Source organism: Talpa europaea (genome assembly GCF_964194135.1).
Source record: "Talpa europaea genome assembly, chromosome: 5".
Lineage (NCBI taxonomy): Eukaryota > Metazoa > Chordata > Mammalia > Eulipotyphla > Talpidae > Talpa > Talpa europaea.
Window position 1 is genome coordinate 37476674 of NC_140071.1, and position 15026 is coordinate 37491699.

Below are 15026 nucleotides of genomic sequence, written 5' to 3' on the forward strand. Positions count from 1 at the left end.
TACAATGCATCTTGTTTAAAGTTGTAGGCCACTACAATGATATGATTCCATAAGGATATAATTTTTTATTCTGATTTTTCTTTAAGGAATTAAAAATATAGGAAGAGCTTATGTTCATGAGTACATGGTGACAGGTTAGTTTTAAGTGGGTGAAGAACATTCTTTAGGAGCAAGTCTACAATTAATATCTTTTCACTTCATTGTTTTTCTCATAATTTTATGCAGTTTTTGAAAATCCAGTATGTGCCAAAAAGCTTTTTGTGGTTGCTAGAAATAGCAGGAGTAAGACAGATTCCTGATCTAATGGAGTTTACATCTAGGAAATGGGAAGTAGAAAGTAAGGAAAGGCAAAGCATACAATAAATGAGCAAGAAAATTCTGATATTGATATATGATTGAAATCTAAGTGATGTGTATTATGGGGCAAGAAGGCTAGTCAGGTAGGCTGTTATGAGGTGAGCATGAATGAAGGACGCATGATGGATATTTGAATGAGCAAATATGCATAACTTTCTAGGCTTAGGAATAAACTAAAATCCAAGACCCAGGATAAACAGGTGACATAAGTTTTTTTTAAAGATTTATATATTTATGCATACAAGGACTGGGGTATAGGCCAGAGGTGTGGGGGGGTGGGCAGAGGATTCACCAGAGACAGAGCGGGGAACAGAACAGGCAGACTGGCTGCTTCTGAGGGGAGCAGAAGGGATCAAACTGGTGCTGCCAGGGATCAAACTCGTGCTGCAATGGCTGCGAACAGTTTCATAGGTTGCATCTTAACCCCTTGCGCCACCAGGGAGGCGCAGGTGGTGACATGTTTAAGGAAACTATAAAGCTCTCACTGAGGGTGAAGCTGGTGAATGGGTAGACATGGTAGGAGATTGAAAGAAGATCAAGCAGGGACCATCCTCAAGGGTCTGTTGGATGAAAATCAGAATTTCTTCTCACATGTGCAATAGGAGGTCACAGAAGGATGATAGGTGGGGAAATGACTTGAGTGGACTTAGTCTTTAAAGGTCTTCTCTGGCTGCTGAGAACAGCTTAAAAAGGGGCCAGCACAAAACCAAGAGGAATTTTTGGAGGCTACTGTATGAAGGAATAGGCTAAAAAGGGTCAACTGCTATATACTCTAAAAGCAGTATGATAGAATGCATTCAATTTCCCAATATATTATTTCTCTGCATCTTTTAAAAGAGGAAATCCATACTAAAAAACTTCCAAAGTATGCAAAAATTGATTATATATATATGCACAAGTTGAATTTCATTAACTTTGATTTCTGTGTTCCAGAGGGGCAAGAGCATAAATGGGAATGCTAGTTAGTGCTCAGAGGTGAGAACTGTGGTGGCTGTGGAATCTGATTCCATGCCAAACCCCATAAAATTCCTTGCACGTTCTGCTCTGTGGAACCAGGGAAAAGCACCATTAAGAGGTTTTGAGGTGCCCTTCACGGTGGGGTGGTGAGGGAAATGTTGACTTTGGAGCTGACAGACTGCCTGATGTGGGACCTGGGGCAAAAACGTAAACTTTTGAAGTATCAAGTTTCTCAAGTGCAATAGAGAGGAAATCCTAATATCTTGTCATTTCATCTGCTACAGATAAAATTTGGCCATGAGGGCCTCCCACGTGGTGCAAGCACTATGAAGCTATCTGCAGCCTCTGCAGCATGAGTTCAATCCCCGGCCTGCCAGGGAGCTACCCACATGGTGCAGCAGACCTCTCCTGTTTTGTCTGTTGCTCCCCTCAGCAGTGTATTTTCAGTCTGCCTGTTCTGTTCCCCACTTTGTCTCTGTTGAATCTTCTCACCCCCCACACCTCTGGCCTGTGCCCCAGTTCTTGTATGCATAAATAAATCTTAAAAAAAAATTGGCCATGAAATGCACCTTGTTGTTGATGTGTGACATGCAAATGTTTCAACTTGGCAATAACACTAACCAAAAGATAATGCCTGCAACCATGTTCCTCCCCATCCCTGGCAGAACACAGAGTATATGTGCCTGGAAGATAGGCTCCAAATGGGGTTCTGCCATTAAGGTGGTTCTAGATGGAACACAACCAATAAACCTGTAATAATGGCTGCTTTATTTTTAGAACTATGTTATTTAGGCCCTCTTATTTATCCTTTTGGCATAGTATATGATATAGAATTGTCTCTTTGCCCAGGAACTTAAAGCTTAGCAAGGTAGAGAGCTAAATAAATGTAAGGCACCTTAGTAAAGCACACAACTACAGCTCAGAAACTTCTAAGACTTGTCCAACCAATATTGTAAGGGCCACTCTTTGAGAAGATTCATAAAAAGACAGTTAAAAAGACATTGCAGAGAGACCTACCAACATAATTAGTATAGTAGTAAATGTTAAGTATAGAAAAGAAAATTAATCTAGAAAACAAACTGACTGTGGTCAGGGGTATGTAACCTGGTATATACTAAAAGCTACTGAATTTTATACTATCAACAAGTGAAATGGATGGTACATGAATCTCCTCTCAACAAGATATTAAAAAAGTCTGTCTTCAAGAAGACCAAGCTGTTCTGCTCCATTGAAGCAAAGGGAGGTTTTGAAATGTCCTACACTGAGGGGTGCTGAGGGAACAACCTGATGTGGGAACTGGGAGGTATAACGTAATCTTCTAAGATGGTAACTTTCTCATGTGCAATAGAGAAGCAATAATAATTCTGCTGTCTCAAAGAATGTGATACCAATGACATGAAACTGTGCATATCAAGTACATGTTAGCCCTTAATACTGAGCATTTCATAATAAACATCTATTTTTTAAATAGATGCCTATTTCAAATGAAAACATACACATGTTCATGTCATATACATGCATACACATATATGTGCACATGCAATTTTCCCTTAGCAGGTGTTATACACTTATTTCTTATGCTTCTAATAATTCAACACAAACAATAAGAACACAACACTTAAAAATACTTAAACTTGGGGAAATCTCATTTGAAAAATCTAAGCAAAGCAAAGTGAAATATGATGCCTAGATAAATGAAGACAAACAGAAAAGTCTTTCTGGAATAGTATAGTTACAGGTGTGGTAACAGACTTGTTAAAACAAACTATTTAAAAAGGGCGGGGTTGAAAAAATTGTCCCCTCCCTGCAGTTGATTTAAGAAAACCACAAGCACAGAAAAAAAGGCTCAGTTCTTCAGAGGACATTCAGAAGCGTTCGACTACGGTAGAAGCCAAAAGGCCTTTGCAGTGCTGCTTGGCTCCTCCTTCCCCTCCTCCTCTGACACCTCCATACCCAGGTCCTGGCTTTCCTGCTTTCTGGAGCATGATGTATTGTCCTCTTCGCAACTCTGCAAGGCAGGCATTCTCACTGTTTTTCTATTGGAGCTAACAGGTATTATTGCTCCATATTTGTTACTCAAGGTTCTTTAGAGCTATCATTAAGCATTCATAAAAACAATTTTTCTCAGACGCTGACTTTCCCTAGCTGGGACATCAAAAGAAGTCTTTTGAAAGTCAAGGACAGTTTATGTTTCTGAGGCTGTAATAGAAGATTCCAAACTGGTATTTCCTGGTAAAATCTGGATTGGCCTCACAAATTTTCCTAGTAACAAAAGTCATGTTGCAAACATGATAATGTCACTGTAGCCTCATTCAGAATATTACTCACTCTTTCTGTTGCTTTGCTACTTCAACATTTGGGAAAGTTCGAATTTCCCAGTAGGGTGACCATGATACTATTTTTGTATCTTCAGCATCCACTTGTTTTCAACATAGTGAGAACAGTCTACGGTGGAGCTGAACTTTTGATACTTGCTGAAAAAACATGGTCTGGATTTTATAACTAAGATTTTAAGAACGAAAACTTTGATCAAGAAGACTTGTATTCAAGCAAGAAGAAAACAAAAATAAACATTCATTCCTAAGATACGTAATACTTGGAATATTCAAGTTTTACTCCATTTGGAAACCCAATCACGTTAACTCTTCAAAGCGCATACTCATGAACAGCATATTATCATTGTATGGTAGTATTAATATGACTATAGAGGGGATTATAAAATTATTTGCTGGTCAGTAGTTACAAATTTGCTTCATAATTATTTCAAGTACACATGAAAACTGTGTAATACCACAAATTAAGGTTTTCACAGAAATCTGGATTAAGAAATGGAAAGAAAAGCTCAGAAAAGAGCGCTAGCCTTGTCCCAGGTATGAGGTGATTAGCCACAGTAACAGGGTGTTGACTGCCTTAGGCATAAAAAATTTCAAAGTCATCAAAATGTATAAATACAGAGAAACTGTACAAGCAAAGAGAAACTCATGAATTCCTATCCCCCTTTTATCTAGAGAGTGTACTTTCCAAAAAGGAAATTACCTGTGGGAGAGGAAGACTGGCCCCTTTGGTGGGTGGTAGCCCCAGGCCCTTGCTTCCTCCAGCAAGCCTTTCAAGATCACAGGCACCAGAGCTGTTCCCTCTTCCTATATCCTGATAGCCTCCTCTTTCACTGCCAAACTTCTCTCAGGTGTGGTCTCAAAAGATATTTTCTCCCTATTCATTTTCTCTCTAACCTTGTTCACCTAATTTTCATCATCTCCAAGGTTTTCAGTGACTTTGCTCTTGGGGGATGTGAGGACTAATCTCCCACGGATGCTCAGTCCTGCCATTTGAGACCTTTTTTTCCCTTCCTTGGCTCCAGAAACTAACTGTGCTCTAATTATCTGCTTCTACGGATTTTCATTCCAGATGACACAGCATTACACACATGGGTTTGGGAACCAGACAGATCTGGATTTGAATCTTCCTTCCAGTTACATGATATCTATGAAGATTAGGACAGGTCCTTAACTTCTCTTAGTCCTATTCTTTTCCATCTGGAAAAAGGGAGGATAATAGTACTTATCTGCTTATTACAAGGAATAATCATGACAACACAGGTAAATCACTTACTTCAGAGCCAAAAATACAAACCTTTAAACCTTTATGTATAGTCTATAATCACAGATTCTCCACAAAACAAGTTCCAAAAACACTCTTTTTATAGTCAAGACCGGATTATGAAACTGACATCTAAATCTGAAATGTGCTATATATTAACATTAAACTCCTAATACCCAGGAGTATAAGTATCCTTCTCTATCATTTTCTATTTTTTTTTTTAATTTTTCATTTGGGGGTTACATTTGTGCTCTTCCATATGTGTATACATGGTGTCATCATTTTCTATTTAAGTGAAATAAAAACTAACCACACTTCAAAGTCACCTTAAAGTCATTTGCCTCCCGTGGTGATAGAGTAAATCCCATTAATTACTGATTTATGAGGTGGTATACCACAGTGGCTACAGGCAAGGTCTGCAGCCTGGCCAGTGTTCAACTATTGGTTCAGTCATGTATCACTATATGTCCTAGGGCAAGTAAAGAACTCTCCATGTCTTAATTTCCTCACCTGTAAAATAGTAGAAATACTAGTATCTATCTCATAATCTCTACTTCATATAATGCTTTGTTTTGAAATGTTTTGCTTTCTTTATAAGAAATGTCTTTTTTTAAAAGATTTATTTTTTATTCATACAAGAACTGGGGTACAGGCCAGATGTGCAAGATGGTGAGAGGCTTCCCCAGAGATGGAGTGGGGAACAGAACAGGCAGACTGACAAAATACACTGCTGAGGGGAGCAGCGGGCGCGACAGAAGAGGTCTGCCATGCCATATGGGACCCTCACTGGCCGGCCAGGATTGAAACAGCACTGCAGAGGCTGCAAACAGCTTCACAGCACTGCGCTCAACCACCTGCGCCTCCAGGGGAGGCCAAGGAAATGTTTATAGAATAAAACTTGCAATGTAGCATGTTTTTATTGATTTAAGGAGAAAAGCAAAATTGCAAAACTTTCATAAGGCAAACCAGGATGTTTTTATTAGCTCTTCTTGCTTCCTTTGAATTCTTATTGTCACTACCATTGTCCAATCTCACAACTCCCATCATAACCAGATAATGTTACAAACTGCCCACCTTCCCTGTTTATAAACTCACCTCCCAAATTCCATCTCTCTTCTACTTTATTTTTCACTTGAGGGACTCCCTGGTGGTGTAAGGGGTTAAGCACCGCACTATGAAGCAATCCGCAGCCTCTGCAGCACGAGTTTGACCCCTGGCTGGCTAGAGAGAAACTCACATGGCACAGCAGACCTCTCCTGTCTCGCCTGCTGCTCCCCTCAGCAGTGTATTTCAGTCAGTCTGCCTGTTCTGTTCCCCACTCTGTCTCTGGTGAATCCTCTCACCCCCCATATCTCTGACCTGTACCCCAGCTCTTGTACGCATAAATAAATCTTTTTTAAAAAAACATTTTTCACTTGATTCCTAATAGCCAGATTAATCCTTAAAAACACTTCTTTTGTATCATGCTTTCTTGTACTAACACCCTCAAAATTTCACGTATTTCTCCGAAATACGCAGCCCCTCCACCTGCACTTGGCTTATCTGTCTCTCTATGCACCAATTCACTATAACTTCCATGCCTCTATCCTTCTTTTCCTTATCTAGAATAGGTCACATTCTAAGTCTTCAAATATTTTACATCCTTTAACAACCAGATCAGATTCTGTTTGTTCCCAGGAGCCGTACCAAGCTGAGATCCCATCCTTGGCTTATGCAGTGAGTTAGAATACACTGTAGAAGAGATCATCTATGTACATATGTAGTTCATTCCCTGACCATCCATGAAGTTCTGTGTCATGTGTGCATATCCTGCTTGGTATTTTCCAAGGCACAATCGCAATAGTGCACGTGACAGATGTGAATGATGATCCTGACCTGGGATGAGTAGGGTTAACTCAATTTGCTGGTTTTAATTTTATTAAGTGATTGTGCAATGGATATTAGGCTTTCATAGTAATGACCATGAGCATCTTTTGACCACATTGATGAACACATGCACATTAGAATCAAATAACTTAAATTCAACTTAAAGGACAGATTCATAGTTGTGTGCAGAATGTTCATTTTCCATGTCCACCAAATTGGTCTCTACATGAGGAAAAGGTACAGTCAAATACCTCAGAAGTCTTTTGTACAAAAATTAACAACTGAAGCTTCACATAATTAAAGGAGGGCACTCATGAGCTCTTTATAAGAACAAAAGAATAGTTTCTTTGGGAGGAGATGGATAAACTTTCTCAAGATAGTAGTTTATTTTATATGTGAAAACAACACTGCGGAGTTCTGTAAAGTGTGAGATACTATGAGAAAGACCAAAGTAAGAACCTTGTTCGCATTCTGAGTATGGTTGTCTAAGAAGTTTCCCTTTTCTGAACAAACAGGGAGGGGGAGGGTGGCAAGAAAACCACAAGGAAGCAACTGCAGAAGTCTTTCCTTCAAGAAGGAAAGATCAATATTTGCAGTTTCAGAGGTAGTGACACTTAAATGAAAGCAAAAATTTAATTAATGAGATTTTCTGAGAAAATATTTTTATTATAAGGAAAATAGGTTGACAGTCTGAGTTTAGTAGTAGTAATAATAATAAAAGCAGTAACAGCAGAATCAGCAGTGGCAGAATCGAGAACCAGAGCTGTAGTGAGTCACAATATAGCTGATTAAATTCTTGACTAGCAGGACCCAGAAACCCATTTTAGACTGACTGGTTTAGTACCTGAATGTTAACAAGTGGCCTATATCAAAGTTTAGGAAATGCTTTTCTAATTCATTTACAGCTCTACTCGTATATAATCATAAATGTTCGTCTCAAGTTCCCAATTCTCAGAGCAAGACCTACTTTTAATTCTTATCCCTAAACTCTTAACCATCTTTAAATGTTTATTTTTTTAATTTTATTGGAAAAATTTGCTTTATAACACTATATAAATTTCTGGTCTACATCTTTATAAGTCATATCTCTATATAACATACCTTAAGTTCACAGCTAAAAGTCCAAATTTATCCTTTAACATAAAATTGACCCCCTTCACCCAATTATCCACCCCCCCTCCCTTCTTGTGACCAGTATTATAGTCTTCTAATCTCTATACATAAGTTTACTTTTGCTTTGTTTAGTTTATTTGCTTATGTTTCTTTATGTGAAAGATCTGAATCACACATCACATGGTGTTTCTGATTTATTTCACTGGCCCTTAAAAAAAATAACAAACATGTAAAGGATACTTTGGTAAACAAGTGATTAACCAAAACTTCCAAGTAATGAAAAATTGGTTCTGCTTAATACACATTTCACAAGTTCCATCTTACTCTGCTTCGAGTTATAAAAATAAGCATGTGTGGGATCAGTCTCCCTACAAAATATCAGATAGGCTTTTCTCAATATGCCCAGAGGGGGCCTCTTCCAATAAGTTCTACCTTATTGTGGGGACCTAGAGGTCAATTCAGGTCCTGTGGGCCTTGAGAGGTTTACCAGCATCACTTTAAAATGATGCAGATTGTTTTGGGTTGAGAGCAGGGAGGGCCCTGAAGGCTAGGAGAAGCATGTGTCTTTCCTTAAGTCTCACCCTTCTCCAATAGAAGTTTGTCTTGTCATAAGTTTCAGTCCTGTTCTTAATTAAAGAAGCAATCACAACTTCCCTTTTTATGATTTAGAGGAGTATAATTTAAGGGGTCGCATCCATTCATTTGTTTATCAGTGAACATTGTCCTAAGAATGTCATCTTTACTCTCAGTAAGGATGACGTAAACCCTAGCTTGTCTGTCATGTGAAGTCTCCCCCTCTCTCTGCTTGATGCTTCAGGTCTCTAAATGCAGGATAAATATACCTGTCTGTTCCATTTTTCTTAAAATTTACTGCCAAAGTCAACTCTCTATACATAAATTATTAAATTCATTGTTTTTCCTTTGCTAGCCCATTTGATTCGGTTTTGTTTACCTGACCAGCCTCAGATGAACCTGAAATGAGAAAACACACAATGAATTCTTGAGTCAGCAACCTTAATAAAGCAGGCAAGCTTCAGGGAGAGAAACCAGGCCCTCTAATACAGCCAGAAGGAGCCAGTATCTGAGATGTCACACAAGACTTCTGGCTTGAGTCACAGGCACATGCAGTCAATGATTCTCAGAGTCTCAAATATGCTAGATAGTCAAAGCAAGCTAGATTGACATAAACTGTATATTAAAGCAGAATCTATTGGCAGGAGTATGTGAGCAAGATGCTACGTAGGAAACAAATGACATTGCAAAATGACATCCAAAATTGTTGCAGAGTAAGGAAATTAGACAAGACATTGACAGTCTGCTTTTGCTAATTCCAGAGAAGAAGGCTCTGATTTTAAGGCAATTCCCTTGTCCTTTCTTGAGGAAAAGGCCTGTGTTACTAAACTCCTACACATCCAGATTACCAAGAATTTATATGTAAGATATGCACTGTGCCATCTGAATTCAGGAAACATCGAGGCTTGTTGATGAATTTCATTATTTTTACATATGTTTTCTTCTAGATAAATGTGTTCTTCATTTCATATAATGTGATTAAGCCATACAAACAAAAAAAAATCAGAAAATAAAGTACTTCCTCCTTGCTAAGTTTATTCATCAGAGTAAATGCAGTTCTATCTTATTTTCTATGAGGAAACTTCTGTTCTTTTTTTAGATTTGGAGGATTACTTTCCCTGACAGAACCCCCCAGAACTGAGAACCCTGAACTGCAAACTTGTCCTTTGTCCTAGTTGTTTACCAGCCTTATCAGGGCACACATGGGTTGGCAATGTGATTCTAAGATAAAAATTCCAAAGTTATAATTAGATGTTTTCCGAGAAATATCACCCGTGCCATAAAATCTGTTTGCTGGTTTTTACTTCTTAATTGAAGTGAATGGTCTCATGATTTCTTCCCATTTAATCATATTCTTTTGCACAAATAAGAAATATTAATTTGGCACTCAAGAAAAATACATACTTTTTTTGGATAAACAATACTGAAAATATAGATCATATATCAAAACATCTGTGATATTTCAATAAACACATTTTTAAACGTAAACACAATTCTTAAGGTTTATTCTAGCAATAATAATGATGATGGAAATAATCTTGTGATCCCAAATTTAACTATAAATGATAAGTGATAGAAAGATATGTACCAAGATCGAGATTACAAGCTTTTCTATGTATCTTACAGATCTATTTAATTCAATTCTGAACAAAGAGGATGAAAAAAATTAGTGACAAACATGCTTTTGCAATGTTACAGAAGGATACTGTCTAGCCCAGTCAGAGATACTGTGAAAACATTTCTCAAGTTTTCTTTTAAACTCCATCTTTGCTAAAGAGACTGAAAATAGGTTTTGCATTAAAAAATCTTCTACTGACACCTGCTGGTAATTTATAGTCAATGATTCTCAAGATGTTTCGATGACAAACTGGAATCTTTTCAATCAAGAACAATGTTTGGATTCTTGTCTCTTCCTACATATAGATAAAATAAATTTTATAATAGCTGATAGATACAGACATATGTGTATAAATATATGTGTATATTTCTAGAAGCGGAGAAATAGAGCCAGATGAGCACATTTTCCTGACTGCTGACTGCCTCACTCACTGACTCACACCACTCCAAAGGAAGTCAGAATATCACATTTCCATTCTCCCCACACCCACAAAAGCCATTCAATTTATCCTAGGTCCGCAATAAATATTTGAAACTGAATGATCTTGGCAAACCTGTATGCAGAATATTCACAGCTTTAGACCAGAGATAGAAGTTTCACTGTCTTAGCCAAAGAACCACAGGCCAAATCCTATTTTTGAAGGTTTCTTCAGAGGGAACTTAAGCACGAAGGATGCCAGGACAACACTGATGGAGGATCGCAAATGAGAGACTTTAAGGCTGGCACTAGGATACCACAATTAGCAAATTTCACTATCTGCAGATACAAATTTGATTTTAAAATTCAGAAAGGGCCCAAGTTCCTGAAGTAGCTTCATTTTATTTTTTCTAGAGCCTCAAAGAATTTTTAATTCTTTGCTGAAAGGTTTTAAGGGAGATGATTATTCTCAATTTAGTTAGTTCATGTCACAAGTGATACGTGATAGGATTTTCATGCCACACTGCCTCATCTATTCCCAAAAATGCTGACAAACATGGATTTGATTAACCATTTTCTCCAAAATTAATGTTAATTATGTTGTGAATCAGAAGGCAATGTCTCAGTATATAAATCCTGGTTCTTCCTTTCACATCCCCAGACATGAGCAAATTTGTCTGCTAGGGCACTGAAGAGATGTCTGTAATTCTATGGTGCTATAATTAAGACTTGTGCAAATGCTGCTGCCAAAAAATCACCAGAGTGGGTGGTGAATACAGCCAAGTAAACTCTAATTATGGAAGGCGGGTTTTCTAAGATCTTATATACAAGAAGCAAAAGGCAAAGGCAAGATCAGACAACTAAGGTAGGTTACCAACATGATATAAATAGCCTTGTCAAATTCAACACAAGCCCCCTTTTGGTGATAGCTGTTACCTCCCACAGTTCATAGGCACTTTAAAAGCATTATAGGGGATCCTATGCTTGGAATCCAGTACTTAAGATTTCCCCTGAAAATAGAATTATGAAATGTACACGTCATTTTCACTCTAGGACCAAAAACAAAAAAAAAGGCAACAGAATTCTAATGTCCCAGCTAATTTTCTATTTTAGCATAGTTCATAGGCACTTTAAAAGCATTACAGGGGATCCTATGCTTGGAATCCAGCACTTAAGATTTCCCCTGAAAATACAATTATGAAATGTACACGTCATTTTCACTCTAGGACCAAAACAAAAAAAGGCAACAGAATTCTAATGTCCCAGCTAATTTTCTATTTTAGCATCTCCATTAGCAATATGTTTGAAAGTTGTTTTAGAGTTCAATAAAATGCACATTCACATTCTGTAAGACAGCATACAAATTGCAAGTGTATAGCACAGCAAGTTTACTTAAACTGGAACATGAGCATGTATGTGCATAGAACCAGTGCCCAATCAAGAAAAAGGATTTTCAATACTCCAGAAGTGCCTTCACCCACTCAGAAAAGGGGAAATTTATTTTATATAATAATGTTATAAAGTTATTTCAATAATAACATTATATAGCATATTCATACAATCCAGATCTGTAATTACTGCATTAAATTAGAAGTGATTATGTTTTCCACTGTTTGCCTATACAACCAATTATGCCCATCTTGAACTCCTCAGAGTCTCAGCTCAAATACCACCTTCCCCATGAAACCTTCCTTGACATTCACAGATAAGTAAGTTCTCATCTATATTCACAGAGTAGTTTATAAATAGTTTACACCTTACACTTTTCACACTGAATTACAGTAACATATACATGTGTTATTCCAGAATGTGAGTACCTTATGGACAGAAAGGCATTAGATCTCATCTTTTGATTTGCCTTCTATGGTTTAAACTGTGTTATTAACTGTATGTTTCAAATTGCCTGCTAATGAATGGCACTGTTTTTCACACTGCTTCTTCTGCCATACATTTTTTTAAAACAATATTTTATTACACTGTATTCTATAACATTAAATGAAGCAAAATATATTTCCCAGATGCTTTAAAGTATTCTCATTGTAATGCCCTATGTAAAAAACATAAAGAATAACTCATTCAAGCAGATTAAATAAAATATGCTAACTTAAACCTTTTCAAACTTTAAATGCATATTTAAATTTTATTTAATATATTAAGCATATGTTAGTTGACAATACACTTCACGATTAGAAGCTATTTTCTTAAAAGCAATAATATTAAGATACTTTTCTCGATAAACAAGTTCACAAAATACTTTTTTTGGCCTCATGCTTTCATTTCTTCTTGCCGCTTTTCTTCCCCATAATTCTCAACTATGAAACTCAACAAGCTTACTTCAACTAAGTTGAGATTAAACTTTACATATGCACTCAGTTCAAAAATCACAAAGGAAACAATATGAACATTTCATAAAAAGTTGGAAAATGCCAGAGCTCTCCTACCTGTGTACCTAAGCTGGCTGCCATCATGTGAGTCAGAAGCTTTGCTGCGAACATGGCATACCTGGCACAGAAAATATGGGAGAGAACAGCCAGGCAAAAACCTGTAGAAACAAAAAACCCAAGTGTAGTATTATAATCCATAAACAGACAAACAGCAGCATAGTGACAATCATCAGGACAGCAAGCACAGGAAAACCTGCAGGCTCCTCTGTGGCCTGGCACAGATTAGGCTGCAATTTTAATCTACTGTATTTTGCATGACATATAAAACCTTTACACTTGATTGACATATAAAACACTTTGCATGACATATAAAACCTTTACACGAAAGGGTAACTTTAATTTTCAAATACCTACATGTTCACTTCCCTACTAAAAGAAATAACAAATTAGGCAAACCAATAATTTCATTATGTATCTAGTGTTCTATGTATCTATTAGACATGCTTTATTGTTTATGAAAAGAATCAATTTCCAATCTAATGTTTTAGGAACAGGTGGCTTGGTTAAATAGAGATATCTGAGGAGGTGAATAGGATTTTTCAGGCATAAAACTGAATGGTATTACCAAAACTCAGGTTCAGTAATTATCCCCTTTTATCTAATAGGAACAGTTACATAATTACAACAGTGGCAATTATGAATTTTAAAAGCAACCTATGCTACTGGATGCCAAACCAGAAATAAAATGTGTTCTTTCCTCTTGAGATGACTTTTAGCCTAAATATCTACATTTCTAAATGTGTTGAGGAAAATTTATCTTATTTTCTTAAACTACCAAATCTTGTATCTCTCAATTGGTAAAAAATTTCTTTAATGGGATGTTTTAAATGCAGAGAATGTACACACTTTAAGAATATTGCTTGCTTTTTAAAATTTAAATGTGCTGCACATGGTAACCATTTGCTTCTTCATTTAAGCTTTTTACTCCACTCTTGTCTTCAGTAGGGTTAGTGCATCTAAGAATTATTAAAGCATAACAATTGGCAAGGGTATGCTGCTCTGCGCTGAACTTTGCAGGCAATATAGTATTTAAGAATATCAATGCCTCCTTAACAAGGAGACACAGCATTTATTAACCTTTTGTTTTCTCATCTTCTCTAAAGCTATGGAACAAACTTAAAGTACACCCCATCTGGGGGTAAGTGGACTGGGTATCTGCAAAATTTCCACATGGGGTTTATGACTAATTTTCTGAGCAAAAGTGCTTTTCATAACTCCTTTTGGGAAAAACTTTCAGTGTGCTTAGATTTTAATAAGGTAGACAAAATTCCAAACAAAGTCAGATTTTGTATTATGGAGGCTTTCGGCTTAGAAATTTAGTCAAGAAATCCAGACTAATCCACTCATAGGAAGAATGCCCTGGGGTGTTCTGGGACAGGTGTGTAAGTTTTCTCCGGCTGCCTCCAAAAAAATCCACCCACGCAGGTTCAGTGGATCCAGAAACTGCAGAGCTGTGCCTGATTTTGCACCCTTACATAGTCAATAAACTACTGAAGCTGAGCCTCTTAACTCACTACCGTGCACCTTGAATTTCCTATGATAAAGTTAGGTTAAACGCAATATTCAAGTCGATTGTGTGTGTGTGTGTGTGTGTGTGTGTGTGAGAGAGAGAGAGAGAGAGAGAGAGAGAGAGAGAGAATACATGTCTGTGGATCTGTGTGTATATATCATATACTGACTTAAAAGCAGGGCCTTGCAAGGTTCTTTTCATTATGGGCCACAAGATCACAAATGCCTGCTTTACTGTAAGTTTACTGCAGCAGATAAAAATGTGAGGTAAGGGGATTAGTGCTGGACAAAGGAAAATAACATGAGTCCACTGTTTTTTCTAATTTGAAAGAAAAACTTATTCATAGCCTTTTCCCTCAAGTAGGTAATTCTCCATTATACTATCATTTCATGTCATAAATTTAGTATAGTTCAACTTGATCAGCTCAAGGATATTTAAGTATATTAAGCTTCAATTAAAATGCAAGCATGACACCTGGTGGCAGCATTCAAAGCATTTGCCAGGGAAATGGGTTAGATTCTATTAGTCTGTAACTATAATATATGATGTTTATCTAGATTCATTTCCTATTTAG

General features: G+C 37.1%; 1 protein-coding gene across 1 annotated transcript in view; it reads right to left on the reverse strand.

The window, feature by feature from the left end:
* The window catches only part of ADGRV1 (adhesion G protein-coupled receptor V1), a gene marked incomplete at both ends in the record, with an annotated part of 443017 nt that overhangs the window by 229798 nt on the left and 198193 nt on the right, over positions 1-15026 (reverse strand). The window contains one exon of the mRNA XM_084233539.1: positions 12940-13040. Coding sequence (XP_084089665.1) covers positions 12940-13040 — 101 coding nt within the window. The remainder of the gene's footprint in view (positions 1-12939; positions 13041-15026) is intronic.